This window comes from Phaenicophaeus curvirostris, chromosome 6, assembly GCF_032191515.1.
Source record: "Phaenicophaeus curvirostris isolate KB17595 chromosome 6, BPBGC_Pcur_1.0, whole genome shotgun sequence".
Classification (NCBI taxonomy): Eukaryota; Metazoa; Chordata; class Aves; order Cuculiformes; family Cuculidae; genus Phaenicophaeus; species Phaenicophaeus curvirostris.
In genome coordinates, this window is record NC_091397.1 from 31,837,781 (window position 1) to 31,858,117 (window position 20,337).

The following is a 20,337-nucleotide window of genomic DNA, read 5'->3' on the forward strand; positions in this document are numbered from 1 at the left end:
CTTAAGTTTCACATCTTCAACTGTGTTCTTGCAACAGCCTATTTTAAAGCATGTGAAAGGAGCTCCAATACTTTGGTCAAAAAGGTGATGCACACGGTGGTATTTAACTAGCTGCAGCACTGCGCATATCCCAAATCCCTAAATGGAGGACAAGAAGAAATTCTTTCTGGTATAGTTTAGTGTTCAGCATTCTAAACACCCCCTCAAACAGTTTCTGCTTTAGTGGCATTGCAGTAATTTATTTTTTCTTATTTGTTAGAAAACGTCAGCTACCTGTCCTGATATGGGTTTTCAGTAAATGGGAATTTCTTAGAGCAGCCCATTGCTAGAATCCAGAATGCCAGTTGTTTAATATTATTAGTATAAATATCTCTAGGTTCTAATAGTTAATATGCTGATAGTTCATCTCTGACCCTTAGAGACAGCAGAATTAATACTCTGAAGTCTGAGGAAAAAAACATTTGCTATTATTACCCTATTACATACCAAGCTAGAACATTAATCTATGATAAAACAAATGGTACACACTTTTCCTTTATGTTTGTTATTTAGTCCAGATGTTTTCCCATTTTGGAAGAAGATAGCAGTGGAAACATAAGTAGACATTCTTGGAAGCTGCTGCATCAGAGAAGGAAAAGGATGTACTACATTTGTTACTGGATTCTTTATAGTGTGTCTTACCTGGTTGTGCTTAACTTTTCTCACATAATGTTTTGAAAACAGAAAACTAGTCAAAAGAAACACTTCTCTGTGAAAGAAGCTATTGATACCAAACATCTTTTCTTTTTACATGAAATGACTTTTTAAAAAAGAAACAACAAAACTTCTTTTGTAAAGAAGCCACTTTGTGTGGTTCTTAAGCTGCTGGCATCATCAGGACTTTGAGCACAGAGCTGAAGGAAGAAACCTGCTTATATGTGAAAGTCAGAGTTAAATAGGGTGTTAAAAAAATTGTGTTACAGATTGTTAAATATATGGGTTTTGGTAATCAGGTCCAAGTCTGCTCTCATTTGAACCACCATATGTGCCTATTACTATAGGGTGATGCCTGAGTTTATTCCAAAATTGTACTTAATTTCAAGAGTGACTGATTTTGCTAGCCCTGCACACTCATGGATTTCAAGTTTGGTATCATATCTACCATATACCTACATTATGGCAGTAATTACCCAAAAGCTGTAGTCATTGCATCCCAAGTAGCCTTAGCTTTCAGAGGTACGTGTGTACCCACACACTTCTGGCTGCAGTGAAATACACATGGAAACAGCAATAAGTAAAGATTCTTCTCTGTGTCACAGGTATGAGTAGGAGAAGGACTTGAAACTTGAACCTTCACTCCCACCTCTTTGTTCTAGAGCTTCCCTATATAAATAAAAAATATTCCTGTAAAAAGTGTGGCTTTCCTTCTAGGGGTTACAAAGTCAGCACAAATGAACATCAAAACATGGTCACCAAAACAAGGCATCAAAACAGGACTTCGCCACTATTATTTTCCAGAAAACAAGTTAAGGTCTTGGATGGGGCCAGGGCTTTGGGTTGGTGGTTAAGGCAATTCACATACTGCAGACAGAGCAACAGACTGGGACAAGCAGAGTCCATTTGACCTGGGTGGTTGCTGCACTGATGCTTCCTTGCCTGGATTTCACACTCTCCCATTCAAGTGCACTTAATATAGGTCTTTTATAAAATGCTTCACATCAAAAAAACTTTTTAAAGCCTGATAAGGTAGTTTATTAAATAAAGGAACAGACAGAAGTCTGCTGAGGTGGGCATACATTTTCTTGATGATTTCAATAAGAAGCTCACATTAACAAAGGAAAGGACAGAGCTACAGCAGGAAAGGAAGGAAAACAACTCACATTCAGCCATTCACACTCAGTAATGTGCAAGTCTTGTGAAGCTGGCAATGTGACAGAGCCTGCAATAACAAATGTGAGAAGAATTGATGGCAGACGGCTTGGGGCTATCTGCAAAGTGATCGTGAAAGGAAAAACCTCAGAAAGACAGTAGTTTTATTTCTACCAAAACTTGGACCACCTCAAAATGTACAGATTTACACTGCCTGAGATTCTCCTCCGTAACAGGTAACCAGGGCTGCCTGATGCAGGAGGAACATGCTTGCACTTCAATAAATCTTTGCTGGTTTTAGCATCCTCTCTTCCTACATATTACAGTGTTCTGAAGTCCCTTTTTTGTACTGTGGGTCTTTTCTTAAGAGGCCTTTCCAGCTTCTGTCCTTTCCAAACTGATTTTCTGGCAATAGAGAAGATAAAAATATAGAAAATTACCAGAATATACAACACACAAGGTAACAGCTGTTAGGGCAATTAATTAACTAATTATTTCTAGTTTTTTTTTTTTAATTTACACATCTGGTTTCTAATAGAACCTTAGTCAAAAGGAAAGACATTTAAAGATGATATTAAGTGTACATACATTTTGTCTTTCTTTCATTTTAGTTTACGTGCTGTTGCATTTAAAATGCAAGATTTCTGCTTTGTTTCTCTAAGATGGAAAATGGAATCTGATTAACAGAATTTAGGTTCCACTTTTCGAAAGTGTCTCCTGTTAAGGATCACCATGCTTGCTGGAGTATGAAATTGCTAAATGGAGAAACCATACTAAAAGGTACTGCTTGTCAAGCTGAGATAGTTTCACATTTAAAATGATTTAAAATATTTCCAGATACCCTGGAAATTAGATGCATCTACAGTTAAAGGACACTGTTTTAATTACAATAATTATTTACTGAACTCTTAAACTGAATTCTTATCACTACAATAAACCTATACATATACACCATTGCTTTGGCAGTCTTAGTAAAATATTTATCATGTCCTTTCACATACAGCATGCTACTTAGAGCATGACATTGAAATGCTGCCATACATTTGAAGTGGTAACTACTAGAGGAGATATAAATGGTACAAGTCATGTTTCAGACAAGAAAAATACAATGCAGAAATGCTTGAGTACCAATTAAAGATACATACTCCTTTTTAATATATCTGAATTTTCTATCAATATATATGGAATAAGCAGTGTGTGAAAGCCTTGTTTCAAAACCGCCAGATTAGATTGTCGATTCCCCCTCAAAACTGGGTTGACATCAAAATCATTTTTCCACTGTTTTGTCTCTTTAGAGCTCCATGACTTATTATGTGGTGGTCTGCGTGTATTGTGAATAAGAATCTGAAATATTGCTTATATTATTTCACTAACACTGAGAGCCCCAGCCTCCTGCCCAGTCTTGCTCTCCCCATCATTGGCAGCAACTTTGCTATTGATTCCTGTGGAATCAGGAATGAACATTTTAGAAGCACAACTAGGACACTTTGATTCCCCCATCAGCACAAGAAGTTACATTTTCCTACACAGTTCAAACAGGTGAAGCAGCTAAGAAGAGGGGATAAAAGTCAGACTATTTTAATATTCTTTGGGGAAAGTACAGTTTTACAGAAGCGGGATCCACTCTTCCCTTCCAACAGTTTTTCCCACTACAGGCAAATGGATATTATATGTTAAACAACATGGATTTTTGGCACAAATAAGAGTGAAATAAACTATGAAATAAACTATGAATCCATTAATAGGCTTGCAGAGGAAGAAACCCCCAGAATAGTGCTAGCAAAACATGTAAGTTACTTCTCTGAGCCTGCCCCTGCTTCACTGCTAGATGGTTGAATGACCAAGGCATATGCCATTCTCATAAATGAAATACAAAGCAGACAGGTAGGAATTCACCTACAGTCACCCAAAGCCTATACAGATACCAACTGCTAGTCTACAATATCATGTCTAATGCCTAGTTTAAGAAGAAACAAGAATTCCAATAATTAAAAGATTTTCTAAAGTCATGAAAGTAACTGTAGCATGAAAATAATGACGAGTGAAGATTATCAACATTTTAACACAGCACAAATGAACTTGGCATAAAGAGGTCCATGGTTCCAGTCAATGAAGAGATGCAGATGCTTGCAACTTGATTTCAAAAATTTAATTTTTTTTTTCAAATCAAGACACTAATTTGCAACCACTGCTTGTGCAATGGTCAAAGGTTGTTTTTAAGAAATTCTTCCTTACAGAGTTGTTGGCGATTACCTGGCAATCTTTCAGAAAATCAGTGAAGAGTTGTCACAGGCCTTGCTGCCACAACCCAGACAACTGTCCCGTCCCTAGCTTCGCCAGGTACCCAGTTAGGCACAGAGACGGAGCCATATTTCCCCTCTAGTGCCATGTTGAGGCATTTGGCAAATTTGCATGGTAGCTGCTAAGTCTGTCTCTTCCACATGAAGCTGTAGAGGAGTCTAGTCTCTCAGGATACATAAGTTTGATCCTCCTCTCAAACATTACATTCAGATTTTAAGTAAATTTTTGCTGCAAATCAAATCCCCGTCTATGCAAATGATGCTATATTTACTTCTTTTGATAACTTAAAGATGCATGCAAGGATGTTTTAAAGAGCGGACTAAAATACCATTAAAATAAACTTAAACATAACCTAATATAGAAAAGGGAATGACTTTTCAATCCTACAAATACACCTGTGACTTTTATGTATTTTGCAGAACAGTTAGTGGTGCAGGCTAGAGGCATCCCTCACTGATACTCTCCAAGGGGTGGACATTATTTTAACATCTATGATTAAACGAGAATAAAGCTTCATCTGCTCAATTAAACAAAAGACAGGAGAGGTTAATATTGGAGGCAGGACCAAAGACTACAGAGCAGAAGAGCGACAGGTGATTTTTATGCCTACCTGAATCCCTCTGGCACATGTTACCTGAGGAAGAGTAATTTTTTTTTTTGAAACCAGCAATTATTTTATACGCTAATTCTAAATCCATAAATAGAAGAAATCAAAGGGTTTGGTTTGCTCTGATGTCTATCTTCAGCGAATCCAGAAGACTTTAGCCCATCATCCATAAACCCCAAACTATCCAGCCTTGTATGTCTGACAAATTGCGCTTATAAATTCCTTGTCTAGTAAGACTCCAAGTATTTTCTTCCCCCTCTATGTTTACTTTTCCCTCATTTTAAAGCATCCACTAGAATAATGAAAGATGTAACCAAAAAGATAAGGAAATTAAATATGCCAGCACTGCTCACTGTAGCAGACTGCAGACTTGGGTGAAAAATAAATCCTTCTTGTATAGAAAAAGGGATTAAATCGGTACATACTAGCAATATTGAAGATAAAGCAAATTATTTCTGCCACAAGCATAAGTACTTTTAAAGGGAAATTCTTAGTATTGTTTCTGTTCTTTCAGTACACAGCAAATGCCCTACAATAGATCAATCCATTCCTTCATTGTGTTCCACTGTAAAAACCTGCCCATTAAGGCTTTAGATTCCTGTGAAATCAGACCACTTGAGAAACACACTCCTCTGGAGAGGGCAAGCTAAAGCTACATTATTGCCATCAAAGGACATTAGGTCTTCAGGCTGCCCCTCTCCCTTTCCTGTAAGTTGCCTGCTGGCTGTTCAGGCAACACCTACAGCTTCCCTGGTCCAAGACGGGACATGTGGTACAACGCTGGGCTTGGCATTGGCCTTGCTATTCTTAGAAATGCTTCACAAAGACAGCAAAATAGTTCAGGTATATGTCTGTATTGAAAAGTAATTCTCCACTGTGTGCTGTGTGTTTTTCACATGCTCCCTAGGCAGAGTTTGCAAGCTTCCTTCACTTCACCTTCCTGCCTGTCTGAACACTGTCAGCAAAGGCTTTTCTTGAAAAGGGACTGAAACAAAGGATTTAAAAAACAAATTACTATGCTAGAGTTGGAAAAAAAGCATTATGTGAAGTCTGTGGGCTCAAATGCATTGACAGGAGCTGTACTATTTCTGTGTCAGCGTATAAAAAAAAAAAAAAAGAAAGAAGCAAACAAAGTCTGACTCTAATTCCCTACTACAACACTTTCGCCTAAGCACAGTATATGCCAACGTGCCACAGGCAGAGCTGAGTTTAAACTGGCACGTGCCTCAGGTCACCAGTGCCATAGCCAAAGACACAGTAACAGACTAGGCCTATAGACTCACACAGCATCATCCTCCCTCAGAGACCAACAAAACGATAATGATAATAATAATAATAATAAAGACCCCAAAGCTTCCTGTGCTTTATGAGCATCCTTTCTGGTAGTAGTAGTAGTCATCATAGTAACAGTATTTTTATATCGCTGATGGGAATTGTATGCAATCAGTGAAGTCTGGGTCAAGAAGACAGATCCTGCCAGGTCTGGCAGGGGCTGATGACACACTGAAAAACTGGTGAGTCTGATTTGCATTCATCCTCACCCCCCTGCCCCATCCCCAGCCCTGAATCCCCAGTTCAATGCTACTAAAACGAATGGTGATGCGGTCAAGGTGTGGGGCTGAAGGCAGCCTGTGGAGAAGTGGCCAGCCATGAAAGAACACAATGCTGGGAAGAAAGGTCTGCCACTTCTTCTCAGAGCAGAACTACTCATGTTTTAAACAGCTTTTAAAAAATATAAAAAACCAGCCCCATTTCTTGTTGTGGGTATCCAGAACACCTCTATACACACAAAAAAATATGCAGGTATTACTGAAAATTAACCAGTGCTGAAGCTGCAAAATTGCTCTTTGTTGTCATTGTTTCGATACAGAAGGGGCAATTTCCTGCAAATACTTATTAAAAAGTATTTTTTAATAAATGCTTGAGATATTATTTTTTATTCTTCCAGTGTCAGTGGTATTATCCTGTTACTTGCTCCTCCAGTTGTGCTGATCTTTTCATTATACGTGTGCTCAAGTGTCCGACACAGAGTGTTCTCTTCCCACTGCAAGAGTCATCCCTGTCCCACCCTGGCCCAGCTCATATCCCACCCCAGGCCCCATCCCCATGGGCTTAGATAAGCCATTCCTTCTTGCTTTCATCAATGGTCTCCGTGAAGTTGGAGTCATTGTTCATGATGGCGGCATCAGCGCTCTCAGCTGACTCTGCCCCTTTGGCCTCATTGGTGTGGTAGGTTCCCTTGTGGCGAAACATGTAGCGGATCAGGAACACCAAGGTGCAGAGGATGGTGAAGATCACCACTGCGATGACGCCTACACAGAGGACAAAAGAAAATACACCACTAGCAAGGAGAACACAAATAAAGGATCCCACCCACAGCTCCTCTGAGCCAAGTCCAAGCTACCTGGGCAGTCAGACATTATCACAGTTGCTTGTCTTCCACTACCTTGTTAACTGATGTGTTTGACAGTCAGGCTGTTCTAGTACGGCCTGAATCATAGAATGCTTTGGGATGAAAGGGACCTTGAAGATCATCTAATTCCAACCCCCCTGCCATGGGCAAGGACACCTTCCAGTAGACCAGGTTGCTCAGAGCTCCATCCAACATGCCCTTGAACACTTCCAGGGAAGCGGCATCCACAGCTTCTCTGGACAACTGTTCTAGTGCCTCACTGCCCTTACAGTGTAGAATACCTTCCTTATATTTCATCTAAATCTACCCTCTTTCAGTTTAAAGCCATTACACCTTGTCCTATCACTACAGAATTTTTTTGAGGAATGAAATGCTGTCCTTGTAGTATTATAATGTTTCAAAGTATTTAGGGCAATTTTAAGTACTAATAAAAATACAAATTAAAAAGGAAAAATAACATAGCAAATCAAAGCTAAAGCAACCAATTTAAACTTGGATATGGAAACACAGACCCTTGAGGGGAGTAGGGAAAAGAAACAAGAAATCATTACACTGCATGTGCTACTATACTCAGTGTTGCTTTACATGACAAACTCCACTGTCAGTATGTCATTTGATACACATTTAGAACTGACTGAAAGCTATAAAGCTGATCATTATATATTTCTTTTTCATATGCCTTCAGAATTTGATGCAGTGGCAAATTTCTCCCGGAGAGTTATGATGCAACACTACCATTCTATGAGACATTGCAGAGAAAACTGCACATGTGCATAAAATTATGAACCTCACTTCTCGAGGCAGCTGGCCAGAGTGTATTCAATCAAATGCTAATTCAAAGTTCCAATTCTGGTCTTACTTAACATCACCTGTCACACTGAATGGGACTCTCCAGCATTTAGGTTGTAGCAGAATTAGCCCCTAAAAGCAAGGCAGGATTTTTGTCAAGAACAAATAATGTTTGATATAGATTCATGTTGAATCAGTTGTGACCAGGAAAGAATCCTTGCAATATAAATTAATTACTTTGTTAACAAAATCAACTACTGCAAAGTAGACTCCTCCATGTGGATACTTAATATATTGATTATGAATATCAGTACTTAGATTGGTTAAAACTGAATCTGAGGTGACAAAATATACGAAAACAAACCATTTCACTACAACAAAGTGCCTGAATAGAGTTAAACAAATTTCTATTTAACTTTGTTTCAGGTGTAGTTTTACACTTTCAGGTGCAGTCAGCTCTTTGCAAACAGCTTGAACACGTTACCAACTGCAATTTAGCCATCAATGTCATTCTGCAAAGTATCTTAGAAAAGCAGACATTTTTCCTACCTCCAATAATGGCAGAGTTTCTGTTAACTCCATCTCCTATAGCTTGACCGTTGTAAGGGAAATCAGCACTGGCTGTAAATAAGGAATTAAACATTTATGTTTCAGTATCAGTGAAACTTAACAAAGTAGTTCAGAAATACATTCAACATCCTCAGTTACAATGTAAAGGAAATTGTGATCCCCAGATATTTATCCAAAGAAGAAGAAGAAAATAAAAATAAAAAATCTTTCATTATTATGTAATTCCTCAGAACGTCTTCCTTCCTCCATTCAACAAAAATAAAAATAAAATAAAGGTTACCCTCAGTAAGCATTGTTGTTAACACAGGACACAATTTTGTTATCCTTCTAACATATATTCAGTAAGTTTCTTTACCACAAAAGCAAATCAAACCCTTTCTTTCAAGCCTGTGTGATTGTACATATTATTATGGAGATTTTTGCCTTTGTCACTCCTCTCCATGAAAGGCTTCAGAAGTTTCTAGGACTTTGTGACTACCACTGAGTATAACTGCAAGCTCTTTAAAAGAAAAGCTGCCATTCCTTTGGCAGCTTTGCACAGCCCAAGGTAAGTGAGGGGCTGCATTGGCTGTAGAGCCGTAGAGCAGTTTTCCAAAGGAGTGAGTGCCAGCCCCTTTGCTACTCTAGCAGAAAGCCCAATATGGCAGCTTAGCCACTGCTGCAGGTGCCTTGGGGGTAGGATGCAAGACTGAGTTGGAGGAGCTGAGGCATAGCAGGCAGGAGAGCCCATGGGAAAGGAAAGGCTCCAGTAGGCATATGTGAAGAGGAAACAGTCAGGCACCAGTGCTCACCTGCCAGTGACCTAAAAAGGAGAGACTTCTTGAAACAGTGTTGGATGGAGGAAGTGATACAGATTTAAGGCAGAGTTTGGATGGTGATCTTGCTATTAACCTCCAGAAAAAAAATCACAGAGCCTTTTCAAAGGCAATCTCATAAATTTTAAATTAAACCTATCATCAACATTTTCTTTATAGTCAGACATAGCAACTAGACACTGCAGTGACTAAGCAAGCCCAGGGAGCTAGGTGAGTGATTGTAATCATTGCCTTATTTACCACTGTACTATAGCATTATTTTGAGGGAGAGAAAATGCTGAAAGTATTTAACTGCAGACAGTTAAAATCATCAAAGATATGAATTATTTCTCAGGTCAGTATTTAAAACCCAGCTGTATTTTCCTTGCTTGATGGATTAGGTGATACTGTATTAGAGTAATCTGTTACCTTTACAGGCCTGTGATGCATTCACTATACCCAAAAACTAGCTAAGGGAATTCAACTGGCTTTCTGTTAACATGGAGTAAAATCCATAATGAAGTTCTCTTTGAATCATTAAGCAGCTGCACAAAAGCATGAATGACTTCAGCTTGCCATGTGGCCTGAAAAGAGGTTTAGGGCTAGAGTAGCCTGCTGTGTGCCTACTCTGGGGGAGAGTTGAAGCAGCTGTGTGTTGAGAAGCTAGTTTTTGGCTGGTTGCCTGTGGGACAAACAAAACAGCATTTGTCAGTGCTCAGTGGAAAGGGTCTGGTCAGCAGTTTTTGCCAGCAGCACTTGTGCCTTTGACATTTGTTGGTGCTCTGGCTTCTGAAAACAGCATTTCTGCACCTCCCTGAAACAAACCAAGCTAAAAAATATAAAAGACAAATAAATACCTTCTTGCATATCAGTGGATTTTGCTCCACAGAAGACTCTTACTGTGCAGGACCATGAATGTTTCCTGTAGAGGCATTTTGGCACAGCATCCATAATATTATCCTTGCATCACTGAAAGGGAAGGGCTGGCAGTGGAAAAGTAAACCCTAACTTTAAACCTGCCCTCCCTGCACCTCAAGGAAAATCCTAAAGCCAAATGACACTATGTAGAAAAGCATCAATTTGCCAAATTGCAAGGAAATTGCTCTCTGCCATTCTAACACAAAAGGAGGGCCCTTGCCATAAGAGCAATACCACAGGCAGTTAACAAGTCTTATACCCTGCTACTTGGTTTGGAGTTGCTCTCCTGCATCCCCACACAAGAAATCTTAAAATCAGCAATGGCCACAGTTCCCCCTTCCTTTACAACTGAACAGTGTATTTTATCGTCTTTTAAAAGGTTGTTTCAAGGACCATGGCACTATGGAAGTGTGAAGAAAGAGGAAGGCCTCCATGGCAGCACGATTTCTCCCAAGCTACCATGTGACAACAGCTATGCTACTAGGGATTCCTGGCAGATGGAAGACCATGGCTTATAGAATCATAGAATCATAGAATAACAAGGTTGGAAAAGACCCACAGGATCATCGAGTCCAACCATTCCTATCAAACACTAAACCATGCCCCTTAGCACCTCGTCCACCCGTCCCTTAAACACCTCCAGGGAAGGTGAATCAACCACCTCCCTGGGTAGCCTGTTCCAGTGCCCAATGACCCTTTCTGTGAAGAATTTTTTCCTAATGTCCAGCCTAAATCTCCCCTGGCGGAGCTTGAGGCCATTCCCTCTTGTCCTGTCCCCTGGCACTTGGGAGAAGAGGCCAGCACCCTCCTCTCTACAACCTCCTTTCAGGTAGTTGCAGAGAGCAATGAGGTCTCCCCCTCAGCCTCCTCTTCTCCAGGCTAAACAACCCCAGCTCTCTCAGCTGCTTCTTGTAAGACTTGTTCTCCAGCCCCTTCACCAGCTTTGTTGCTCTTCTCTGGACTCGCTCCAGAGCCTCAACATCCTTCTTGTGGTGAGGGGCCCAGAACTGAACACAGAATTCGAGGAGCGGTCTCACCAGTGCCGAGTACAGAGGGAGAATAACCTCCCTGGACCTGCTGGTCACGCCATTTCTGATACAAGCCAAGATGCCTTTGACCTTCTTGGCCACCTAGGCACACTGCTGGCTCATGTTCAGTCGGCTGTCAACCAACATCCCCAGGTCCCTCTCCAGGCAGCTTTCTAGACAATGTTCAATAGACACAAAATACACTATGACATGCATGAAGCATGAATTGAAGATAAATTCCTGTTCTTGTCTCAGAGTTTCTTCTAGGACTGGCCTCGCTGTCTCTGTCCAAGGCTGCTTTTCTTGAATCTAGCCATCATGCACACTCAGGAAGAGATGTCCATCGATCAATCAGCAGATGTGACTCAGACTCTCATCTCAAAGAGGAAATAGGAACATGTGTCTAGGGGCAAGGTACAACCTGCAACAAGAGTTCACCATAAGATAGGATTGTACATAGCATAAGCCATGCCCTGCTGCAACTGCTGGAGAACCAGGAGTGCTGTAGTTAAAAAACCCCGAAATTTAGATGCTCATGAATCTTTTTTTTCAAAGCACCTACAGCACTGTCGGCAGATATTATCACCATAATGAAAGAATTCCTGTTCTATTATTCTTGTGTCAGCAGGAAACCTGCTGTTATATTATGTTTTTTTTTTTAATTGAAAATTTGTTCTAAAATCTCAGCCAAACCTTTTGCTGCAGAAGTGTCTATTCCATTTTTTTTACTAACTGTATTACTAGAGGTGGATAGAGGAGGAGCAAAAGAACTCATTACTCTCTTTTTAGGTGAAAGTTACCTTGAAATTCTTCTGGACAGCAGCAGCCGCTTCTCAAATGATCAGAAGTACTTACAGACTGGTGTCTATGAACTAGAAAAAGCTAACTCCTGCCACAGCAGTTAGGCAGAAGAGAACGTATGGAGGCACATTCCTTGACCTCCAAGGTGAGCTTAACAATAGAGTACTGTCTACAACAGACACCAAGCACAGGTCTTTCTGATAGTAGTTACGTCATACAAACACATGGTGATTCATCTCAGACCTTACTATGGTCACATTCTTTGGTAATATTCAGCAACTTTGTCAAGAAGACAAGTAAAAAGATAATTCTTCCACTGCTGCCGAAATTCAGGAACTAAATGAGAAAAACCTTATTAAAACAGATTAACCAAGGGGCAACGGCAATACTGATGCTCTGGTATAAGCACAGAAGACTACAGAATGTCACTCACAGGTTGTAAAGAGTAACTTGAAAATGTTCTCAAGATGGCTGTTACTAGTGACTCGTTTCATGGGAATCAAAATTACAGTGGTATAATAACTAGCTCACATGACTACAATATGCAGATGAAGTACATGGTGAGTTGCTAATGAGCAAGTGAGTGCCTTCATTTCTCTGCTGCAGCTGGGAACACCCCGTTTCTGTTCAGACTTTTCCATTATCACTGTGATATTAATTCTATCTAAATGTCTCAGCAAGCCTTTTTACACTGCATGATACTTGCACCCCAACAGCTTCAAATCATGACTTGCTCACAGCAAATAGGTGCCACAGAGCTGCAGTTGCTCTTTGCAGTTACCCTGTAAAGCCCCCACAGACAGCAAGTGGGTTATGGATATCATGTAAGGTGGGTATGGGGAGGATACTGCAGGAGTTTTGGTCTACATACTGTGCTACCACTTTGTTAGCTGAAGCCACTTACAGGGCTATTTAGTTTTTCTTTTTTACCTGGTCTACAAAGGATGCCTGTCTGGTTTGGGGACTATACTGGGAAGGTCTCCTTACCTTAGGAGCGTTTTGTGAATTTTCCCTAGGTTTCTCTGAGCAGACATTTTCCTAAAACCTACAGTTCATTCAGGGATGGACAGGACGGTACCATGAAATGCTAAGCTTATCCGTGGCTTACAAACATCACTTCACCTGGTGCCTTTCCAGAATCCAAACTACGCGATGCTGATCTTTACACTCTCTCCTCCCCCAGCAGGCCATCAGGTTTGCTTTCAAACATGATCATCCTGAAGATAGCTTATGTGAAAGGATGCAGCAAGCGGTGCTCGCTGAAATGAAAGGGGACTGGATAAACAGACCATAAGTAGGACTAGATATTAAAGATGACAGAACGTGGTTGATTTAATAGAGTGAAAAATAATTTTGCTTCATTATAGTAGGCATGATTCTGCATCTTCAGAGGGAGACATTTTACAACGGATTCCACTTAAAAACCTTTTGCAAAGTCACAAAACTGAAATGCAAAATAATGTGTTAAAGTGGAAAAGTGATCCAGAAAGCAGGTATGGGCAGAGAAATAAGCAAAAGGCTACTCAGGAAAGGCAAGGGGGAAAGCAAAACCAAGGGTGGAGATTTTTCAGCTAGAGAGCCGTACAGAGTAGTACAAAGTAAAAGATAAATCTCATTTTGACATATACTACCAGGAGTGCTACGTATAAGCTATTTTAACTGAACTTTTCTACTGTTAGTTAAAATACACCACGGAATACAAAGGAGTCAGAATCATTTAGGCTGGAAAAGACTTTTAAGATCGTAGAACCCAACAGCAAACCCTGTGCCTGTCCCACCTACTTCTCTCCTCCCGAGTGTGGCTCTGTGACAAGCTCCCATGACAAGTAAATTACAGCAATTCAGAAAAAGAAGACAAAAATCTGAAACTTTCTCTTTTTGTGCTGCCAGGGCAAATTTTGTATTGACAGTTCTTGTCTCTTTTATTGCTTTTCAAATTAATCCATTTTTTCCCCTACATCTCCAAACTGAAAAAAGAGAAAGGAAGAAAACTACTGCTACTGCTACTTTTCTAGGCATTTGAGAGCAGATGCTGATAGAGGACTGTCTAACATTAAACTCTGTTAACAGAGTTTACTTGAAATAGATCTGCGAATTTAGCTTAAGTTATTTTTAATATTAATATTTTTAATATTAAACGCTTCCAAGTTTACAAAATAATACCCACACTTATTCAACCACAAAATATTTAAACAATATTATTAACCATATTGTTCATAAAACGCAACTTTTACTCTAGCATGGTATATGGGGTCAATCATTACTACCTGAACTTTCAGTGACGCTTTAAGTGCAGTGTTAGTGGGCTACAAGTATAACTCTAATATGAACCATTTTTCTGTCCTTATGGAAACAGAAATCTTCACAGTCACACACTTCATTTTTTTGGCATGGGTTAGAGGATATTGGAATAAGTACACCCACACAGTAGTTCTGAAAGTACCAGAACATACATGCAACTTCAAGGAAAAATTAGGGCTTTTCATTTTAAAAATGTCACCTTCTTCCCTCTGTCACCAACAATGCAAATTATATGGAACATGAAATTCACAAATTTGGATAAAAATTCTACTAATTTTTTCAGTCCTTTGTGACCTTCTTGGCTAGTAATAATAGGGAGGAAACAAAACCAGAAAAAAAAATCATAAATGACAAAAAAGCCCTCCAACATAGTAGTGATATTTGGACTAATCATTTAAACAAAATTTTGTCAGGCATATTCTCTTAGATAGAAACCATGCTGAAACACTGCATTTTTTTTTCCCTGAGATTTTTTTCAATGACTCTCAAGTGTATATTCTTTCTTTTGGTCTCAAAAAAACAGTTTTCCTAGCAAACATCAGAAAACCTTGTGGAGACCCATTCTTGCCACTTAAACTCCCACAAATCAGTTCTGGATGAACTACAAAACAGAGAACACATTGCTGCACTGCCAGTTCGGAGGTGTTAGATGATTATCCTCTTTCTAGAGCCATTTCCCAATAGTAACTTTTACACTTCCTTTGACACAGAAGCAAGTAATTGTACAAGTAGTGGGAAGACAAGGCCAGAACACTTAAATTTAGTAACTGGCATACTACAGAATTTTCTTCCTTATTTTAAAAGGACAGTAGACATTTGGGATCACTTTTGAGTTGAGTTTATCTGCAGTCTGAACTTCAGCAAGTGCTGTCTCAGAAGTAGTATTCTGAACCTTTCCTCTGCCAAATTTTCAATTGATTTGCAGCACATTAGAGCACTGTCATCCATCAAAGACCTAAACTCATCTGTCGTTTAACTCCTGGTAGAAACATCTGTCTGACACTGAGCCTCACTATGACTAGACAAGAACTGTTAGTGGATTAGTCATGTTTGCCTAAGCTATCACTTTCATGAAAATTTTATGAGCAGAGCTTACATTTCACCTGTTAAGGAAGTCAAACAAATACTTCCTTTTATAATTAATGTAGAATATGAAACGCTTTGGTGCTCTCAAAGGAATAGTAGAGTTAAGTGCTGATCAAAGCCTGGCTTTTTATAGCTAATTGCTGACAATGGACCCACAGGGAATACTTGAAAGAACGAAAAAAAACCCCAAAATAAAAAGATTTAAAAAATCAAACCTAACAAGAATAGCAAACAAGCCTGTAAACTTATGACACCTATAAAAAAGGAGAAAAAATCCACTTTATTTATTGAAGTCCTTGGAAGAAAGGTCTCCTTATAGTCAGGATATGAACAAGAAGATCAGGTTCTGTGCTTTCAGCATTCATCCACTTATGAAAAAAGAAAGGGCTGGATAGGGGGATGACAAATGGGTCAGACTGGAGAGTTTAAATCTATAATAGACTTTAATAGCTGTAGTGACCCAACTGTAGGCTAGAATAACCTCTTGAACAGGAAGAGAAGTGCATTTCAGCCTAAGGAAAGCAAAAAGAAGACAGTCACATGAAGTGCTCAGCCATCTAAATGCTTCCTCCATTTTTTTCTTAATTTATGCCATCCCTATGTTCCTAGTTAAAAGTTGGTTCTTGTTAAAAAATATAGTATTCACCAACTATGGAAAATGTGCCCTTTTTAATATTACCACCTTCTTGCCTTGACATTAGGTATCAGCATCAACATTCAAATCACTGCTTAGGAAATAACTACAATGCTGGTCTCTCAATGAGTGCCAGAAGAATTTACAAGCTTGGCAGTCTGTCAACTGTCTGATAGACTAGACAGAGTGCCAGAAATTTCATACTGTAATTATATATTCTTAAAGATAAGAGAAAGTTGTGCCTAATTGTGTGAAGGAACTAGATGAGACTGAGAAAGGCATTTTTATTCCCAATCAATAGAGAGATTTACAGCAACTCAAGCACCATAATTAAACCGTTTAAGGATGAAGCACTGATTATAACAAATTTCAGACAGATGCTCTCCCTCGTTGGCTAACAGGAGAAAAACAGAAACTGTTGCATCTCAATGTTTACCACTCACCTTCATGCCTGCAAGAAACACTCTATGCTTAGAACTTGAACTATAAGTTTCTGACTTAATCCTTGTCCAAAAAAAATGCTACCTTCTTGTCTGGAAACAACTCAGGTCAAGGCCACAGACTTTTGAGACAATATTTATATTGGGACAATTGGGGATGAATGCTGGTCCCTCTCAGCAGAGGAAACTTGATAAAAGAAATGCACTAAAATCTGGCAGTGGAAGAATCTGTTGGTCTGCAAGGCAGATCGCAAGTGCAACTTCTATCTCTTGTATAAGGAGTATAAATATTAAAGTAGCTTACTGGCAGACAAAGAGCCTCCCAACTTTTACATGCTATGTTAATAAAAAAAAAACCCAACCACTTCAAGTGATCAGTAACTTCAAAGAGAGAAACTGGCATCATTATCTGATTACAGTACAGGTACTAATACTGTTTGCTATGCTTGTAAAAAGAAGAACGTCATTTTATTTCAACAACTGTCTTCACATCCATTCTAATTTTGCTAGCATCTAGCAGTCTGAATTTAAATGTGCAAGGCTGCATCATAAACAAAAGCAATGCCCCTCTTCCATCCTTCCTGCCTGGAGAAATGACCTTGCTTCCCTGCTGTCCCTTAGAGGACAGAATGAAAACTGCATCATACGTTACCATTGACTTTAATCCTCCTGCTGTTGGATTCATTGATACATACAGGACATTAAGCTCAGGATGTACTAGTCCACACCCTTTCAGTGTTTGTGGCCAGAATCAGACCCTTTTGTTCATGTTTGTGAGCTAAGACCATTTTAAGGGCTGAATCATCCCCTGCCTTCCCCACAAGGAATGCCTTTGATCCTTCCTTCCCACTGTGCTCTTCGTAACAAACCCTTGACAAGGGCAAGAGCTGTTTCCCTTCTCAGTAGCCACATCCATACCAGTGGGCATCTGACAACTTCAGCGCATCTGCTGCTGCCCTGCCCTCTCAAATGTGGGTACGAGCAGTCAGAGAGAGGGATGCCAGCCCAACTGATAGCCTATGAATCAGGAAGGTGACCTTCAGCACTGTCACCTACAACAAGAGTGACACTTTCTCTTGGTCCAGAAATTGACTGCTAGCTTTTGCTTGGCAAAGATAATTACTTAGCCAATTAGGTGAGCACAGATTATAAGACCAGTACTTTGCCCTCCTCCCACTCCCCTGCCATCACTTGTTAAAGGAAGAGGGATGAATTTGTAACAAAAAGGGCCTTAACCCTGCAGGCAGCCATTTTAATCTTGATTAAAGTGCTGCATGTTTTCATACAATGGCTTTGCTAGACATGCTCAGTATAGGTTTCAAAGAAAGCTTTTGATTCTTAAAAGGCAAGGCCTTTCACCTTCTACAAAAAAAAGAGCTTTTAGGGTTTAAATATGTAAAGTCAGAAAAAAAGTCAAACCACTTGGAAGAACAACGCAGACATAGCATTTAATCCTGCTCCATTTAAGTCTTAATATGTAGAAGTTAATATGCGTTCAACTAAATCCTGCGTTTAGTACTCCAAATACCATTCTGTTCATACAGAACAGAATATATGCATAAATCCATCTCGCAGCTATGTAGTGCTTCTCTACAATAAGCAAAGCCTCAGTGACCAGTAACATCCATCTTAGCTAGCTTAAACTGAAAGATATTAAAGAAAAACTCTTAGTGATAAGCTTTTTTTACATATGCTACAGTAATAGGTATTAAAATACAGTGCTAATATAGTTGAAGGCATGCAATTATAATTTCCATTTTTAAATGTATGCCAGGAAGGCAATTCACTAGGTTTAGAAAGGTGGGACATGTAATTTTTAAATAATATGGTTGTATGATCAGAATATAACCTCCTTACTACACTCTTTTTGATGTAACCAAGGCAAATTGGATTGTCTAACATGAACTGAGATAATATGGATGGGAGGAAAATACAGGGAGAGAATTATACTGATGATCTGCTTTGGTTTGATTATTGACTTTTTTTTTTAAATCACAGAAAGTCATATTCTAGAAAAGAATGACTTGTTGAATTCCAGCTTCCTCACCACCAAGAAAGGATTGCCATAGCAACAGGAAAAGACTATGCATTGTAAGAATACTCACAGGCTGAACAAGATAATGGTTTAAGATAACATCCTGGTAGGATGGCAAAACGCCAGCTAGGGTGGGGAGGGAGGGCAGTGGTATTTTAACAATGACAAAGAAATTTGAAAAGAACTAATATTGTAAATGTGAACCATATGAATTCAAGGCTAATAGAAAGTGTAAGATAACGAATCGACAAACTCTATGGCCCATTTGTCTGCGGAGGAAATCAACAAGGCTAATGATAAATTCCTGAACTTCTATCTAAAAGTCAACTGCAAGTCACTGACGTGTGTCTTTATGATTTTCCTTTCAGCATCTCTGTTAGGGCATCCAAAATGTTTTGCAGGAGATGTCCACACAATAATTACATAGAAGAGTTTAAGACAAACATTTAATGTAGGTCACCCATCAGGCAGAACCTGCTTAACATCTAGTTATTATATCTAAGGTCTGATCCAGCACTGCAGTTTAGAGGTGAAAAGATCATTACGTTTGCCCTCTGGTGGATCTCTCCTATTTATACACTTATCTTTGATCTCCTCCTACAACATTTTTCAGGCCTCAAAGTTCAATTCTACTGTATTTGAGAACCAAAGCTAATCGGTTCCTTGAGCAGCCTGATCTAGTGGGAGGTGTCCCTGACCATGGCAGGAGTGTTGGAACTAGATGATCTTTAAGGTCCCAAACCATTATATGATTCTATGAAATCTACACTTAACTCAAAATACGAATCAGGATGAGTGCAGAGTGTGTCACAAAGATTTAAGCCATGTGGTATTTGTCACTTTCATTACAAACTTTTTATTACAAACCACTCATCCTCAACACTCATATTTTGTTAATATCAACTTAAAATTAAAAAGGTGACATAACCAGAAAAATTACAGATAAAAAAAGTGGATAAAATGAGAAACCCTGTACAAAGCCATGTTCTTTGCAACCCATTGTTGTGGCAGAGTGCACATATCTTTTGCTATAGCACCACTACAAGTGTTTCTGTGAATTTCCAAGAAGCTTTTTGTCTCGCCCCTGTACCTCTTGGTGAACGACTAAATTCACATGGAGACTACTGAGACTATTCTAGCTCTGGACCAATAGAAATCATTACATATACCTCCAACTTTTCCATTTTATCTTTCAACATGGCAAATATTTTAGTGGGCTTTGGGAAACAAAAATCCGCAGTGCAAACTGCTAATTGCTACTTCAAAGTGACACTAAACCTAAACATTTTCATTTGCCAGTCATCAAGACACTGGCAACATCAGAGATATTCCTACAAAGACTGCATTGTTTTTAGCTGGTACTGAGTTGACGCAATACCTCTTTATCACAGAAACATCACCCTGAGTGAAAAGTCAGAAATTTTTAATCTACACCTGAATGTCCTTTCTCTCCTGTCCCAGTGGAATACCACTCATTTGCTGTGAAATTTCTTTCTGTCTGACACTGTTTCACCCTTCAGCATACAGCAGTCCCTCGCTAGAAGTCTGAAAAGCAATATGATCTCTTTCTCTTTACTGCTGTGGAGCACTGGAGAGGAAAAGAGGAGGTGTTGCTAGCTTCCAGTCTTACTAAGGCTTTGCATCACCAAAGATGAAGGTGGGTGATGGCACTCTATCTGCCCATTGCTGAAACAGTCACGTCAAGTCCAGCTATGGCAATGAGATTTTTTTACTTGGCAAAAGTTAACAGACATCTTGAGCCAGCCTAATTG

At 39.4% G+C, this 20,337-nt stretch overlaps 1 protein-coding gene across 1 annotated transcript in view; it reads right to left on the reverse strand.

Annotated features, from left to right (window-relative positions):
• Positions 1-823: 823 nt before the first annotated feature.
• Positions 824-20,337, reverse strand: part of CNTNAP2 (contactin associated protein 2) — a 1,119,128-nt gene continuing 1,099,614 nt past the window's right edge. The window contains exons 23-24 of the mRNA XM_069859729.1: positions 8,508-8,579; positions 824-7,068 (exon numbers count right to left, since the gene is read on the reverse strand). Of these exons, the coding sequence (XP_069715830.1) occupies positions 6,869-7,068; positions 8,508-8,579 (272 nt within the window). The 3' untranslated portion in view covers positions 824-6,868. The remainder of the gene's footprint in view (positions 7,069-8,507; positions 8,580-20,337) is intronic.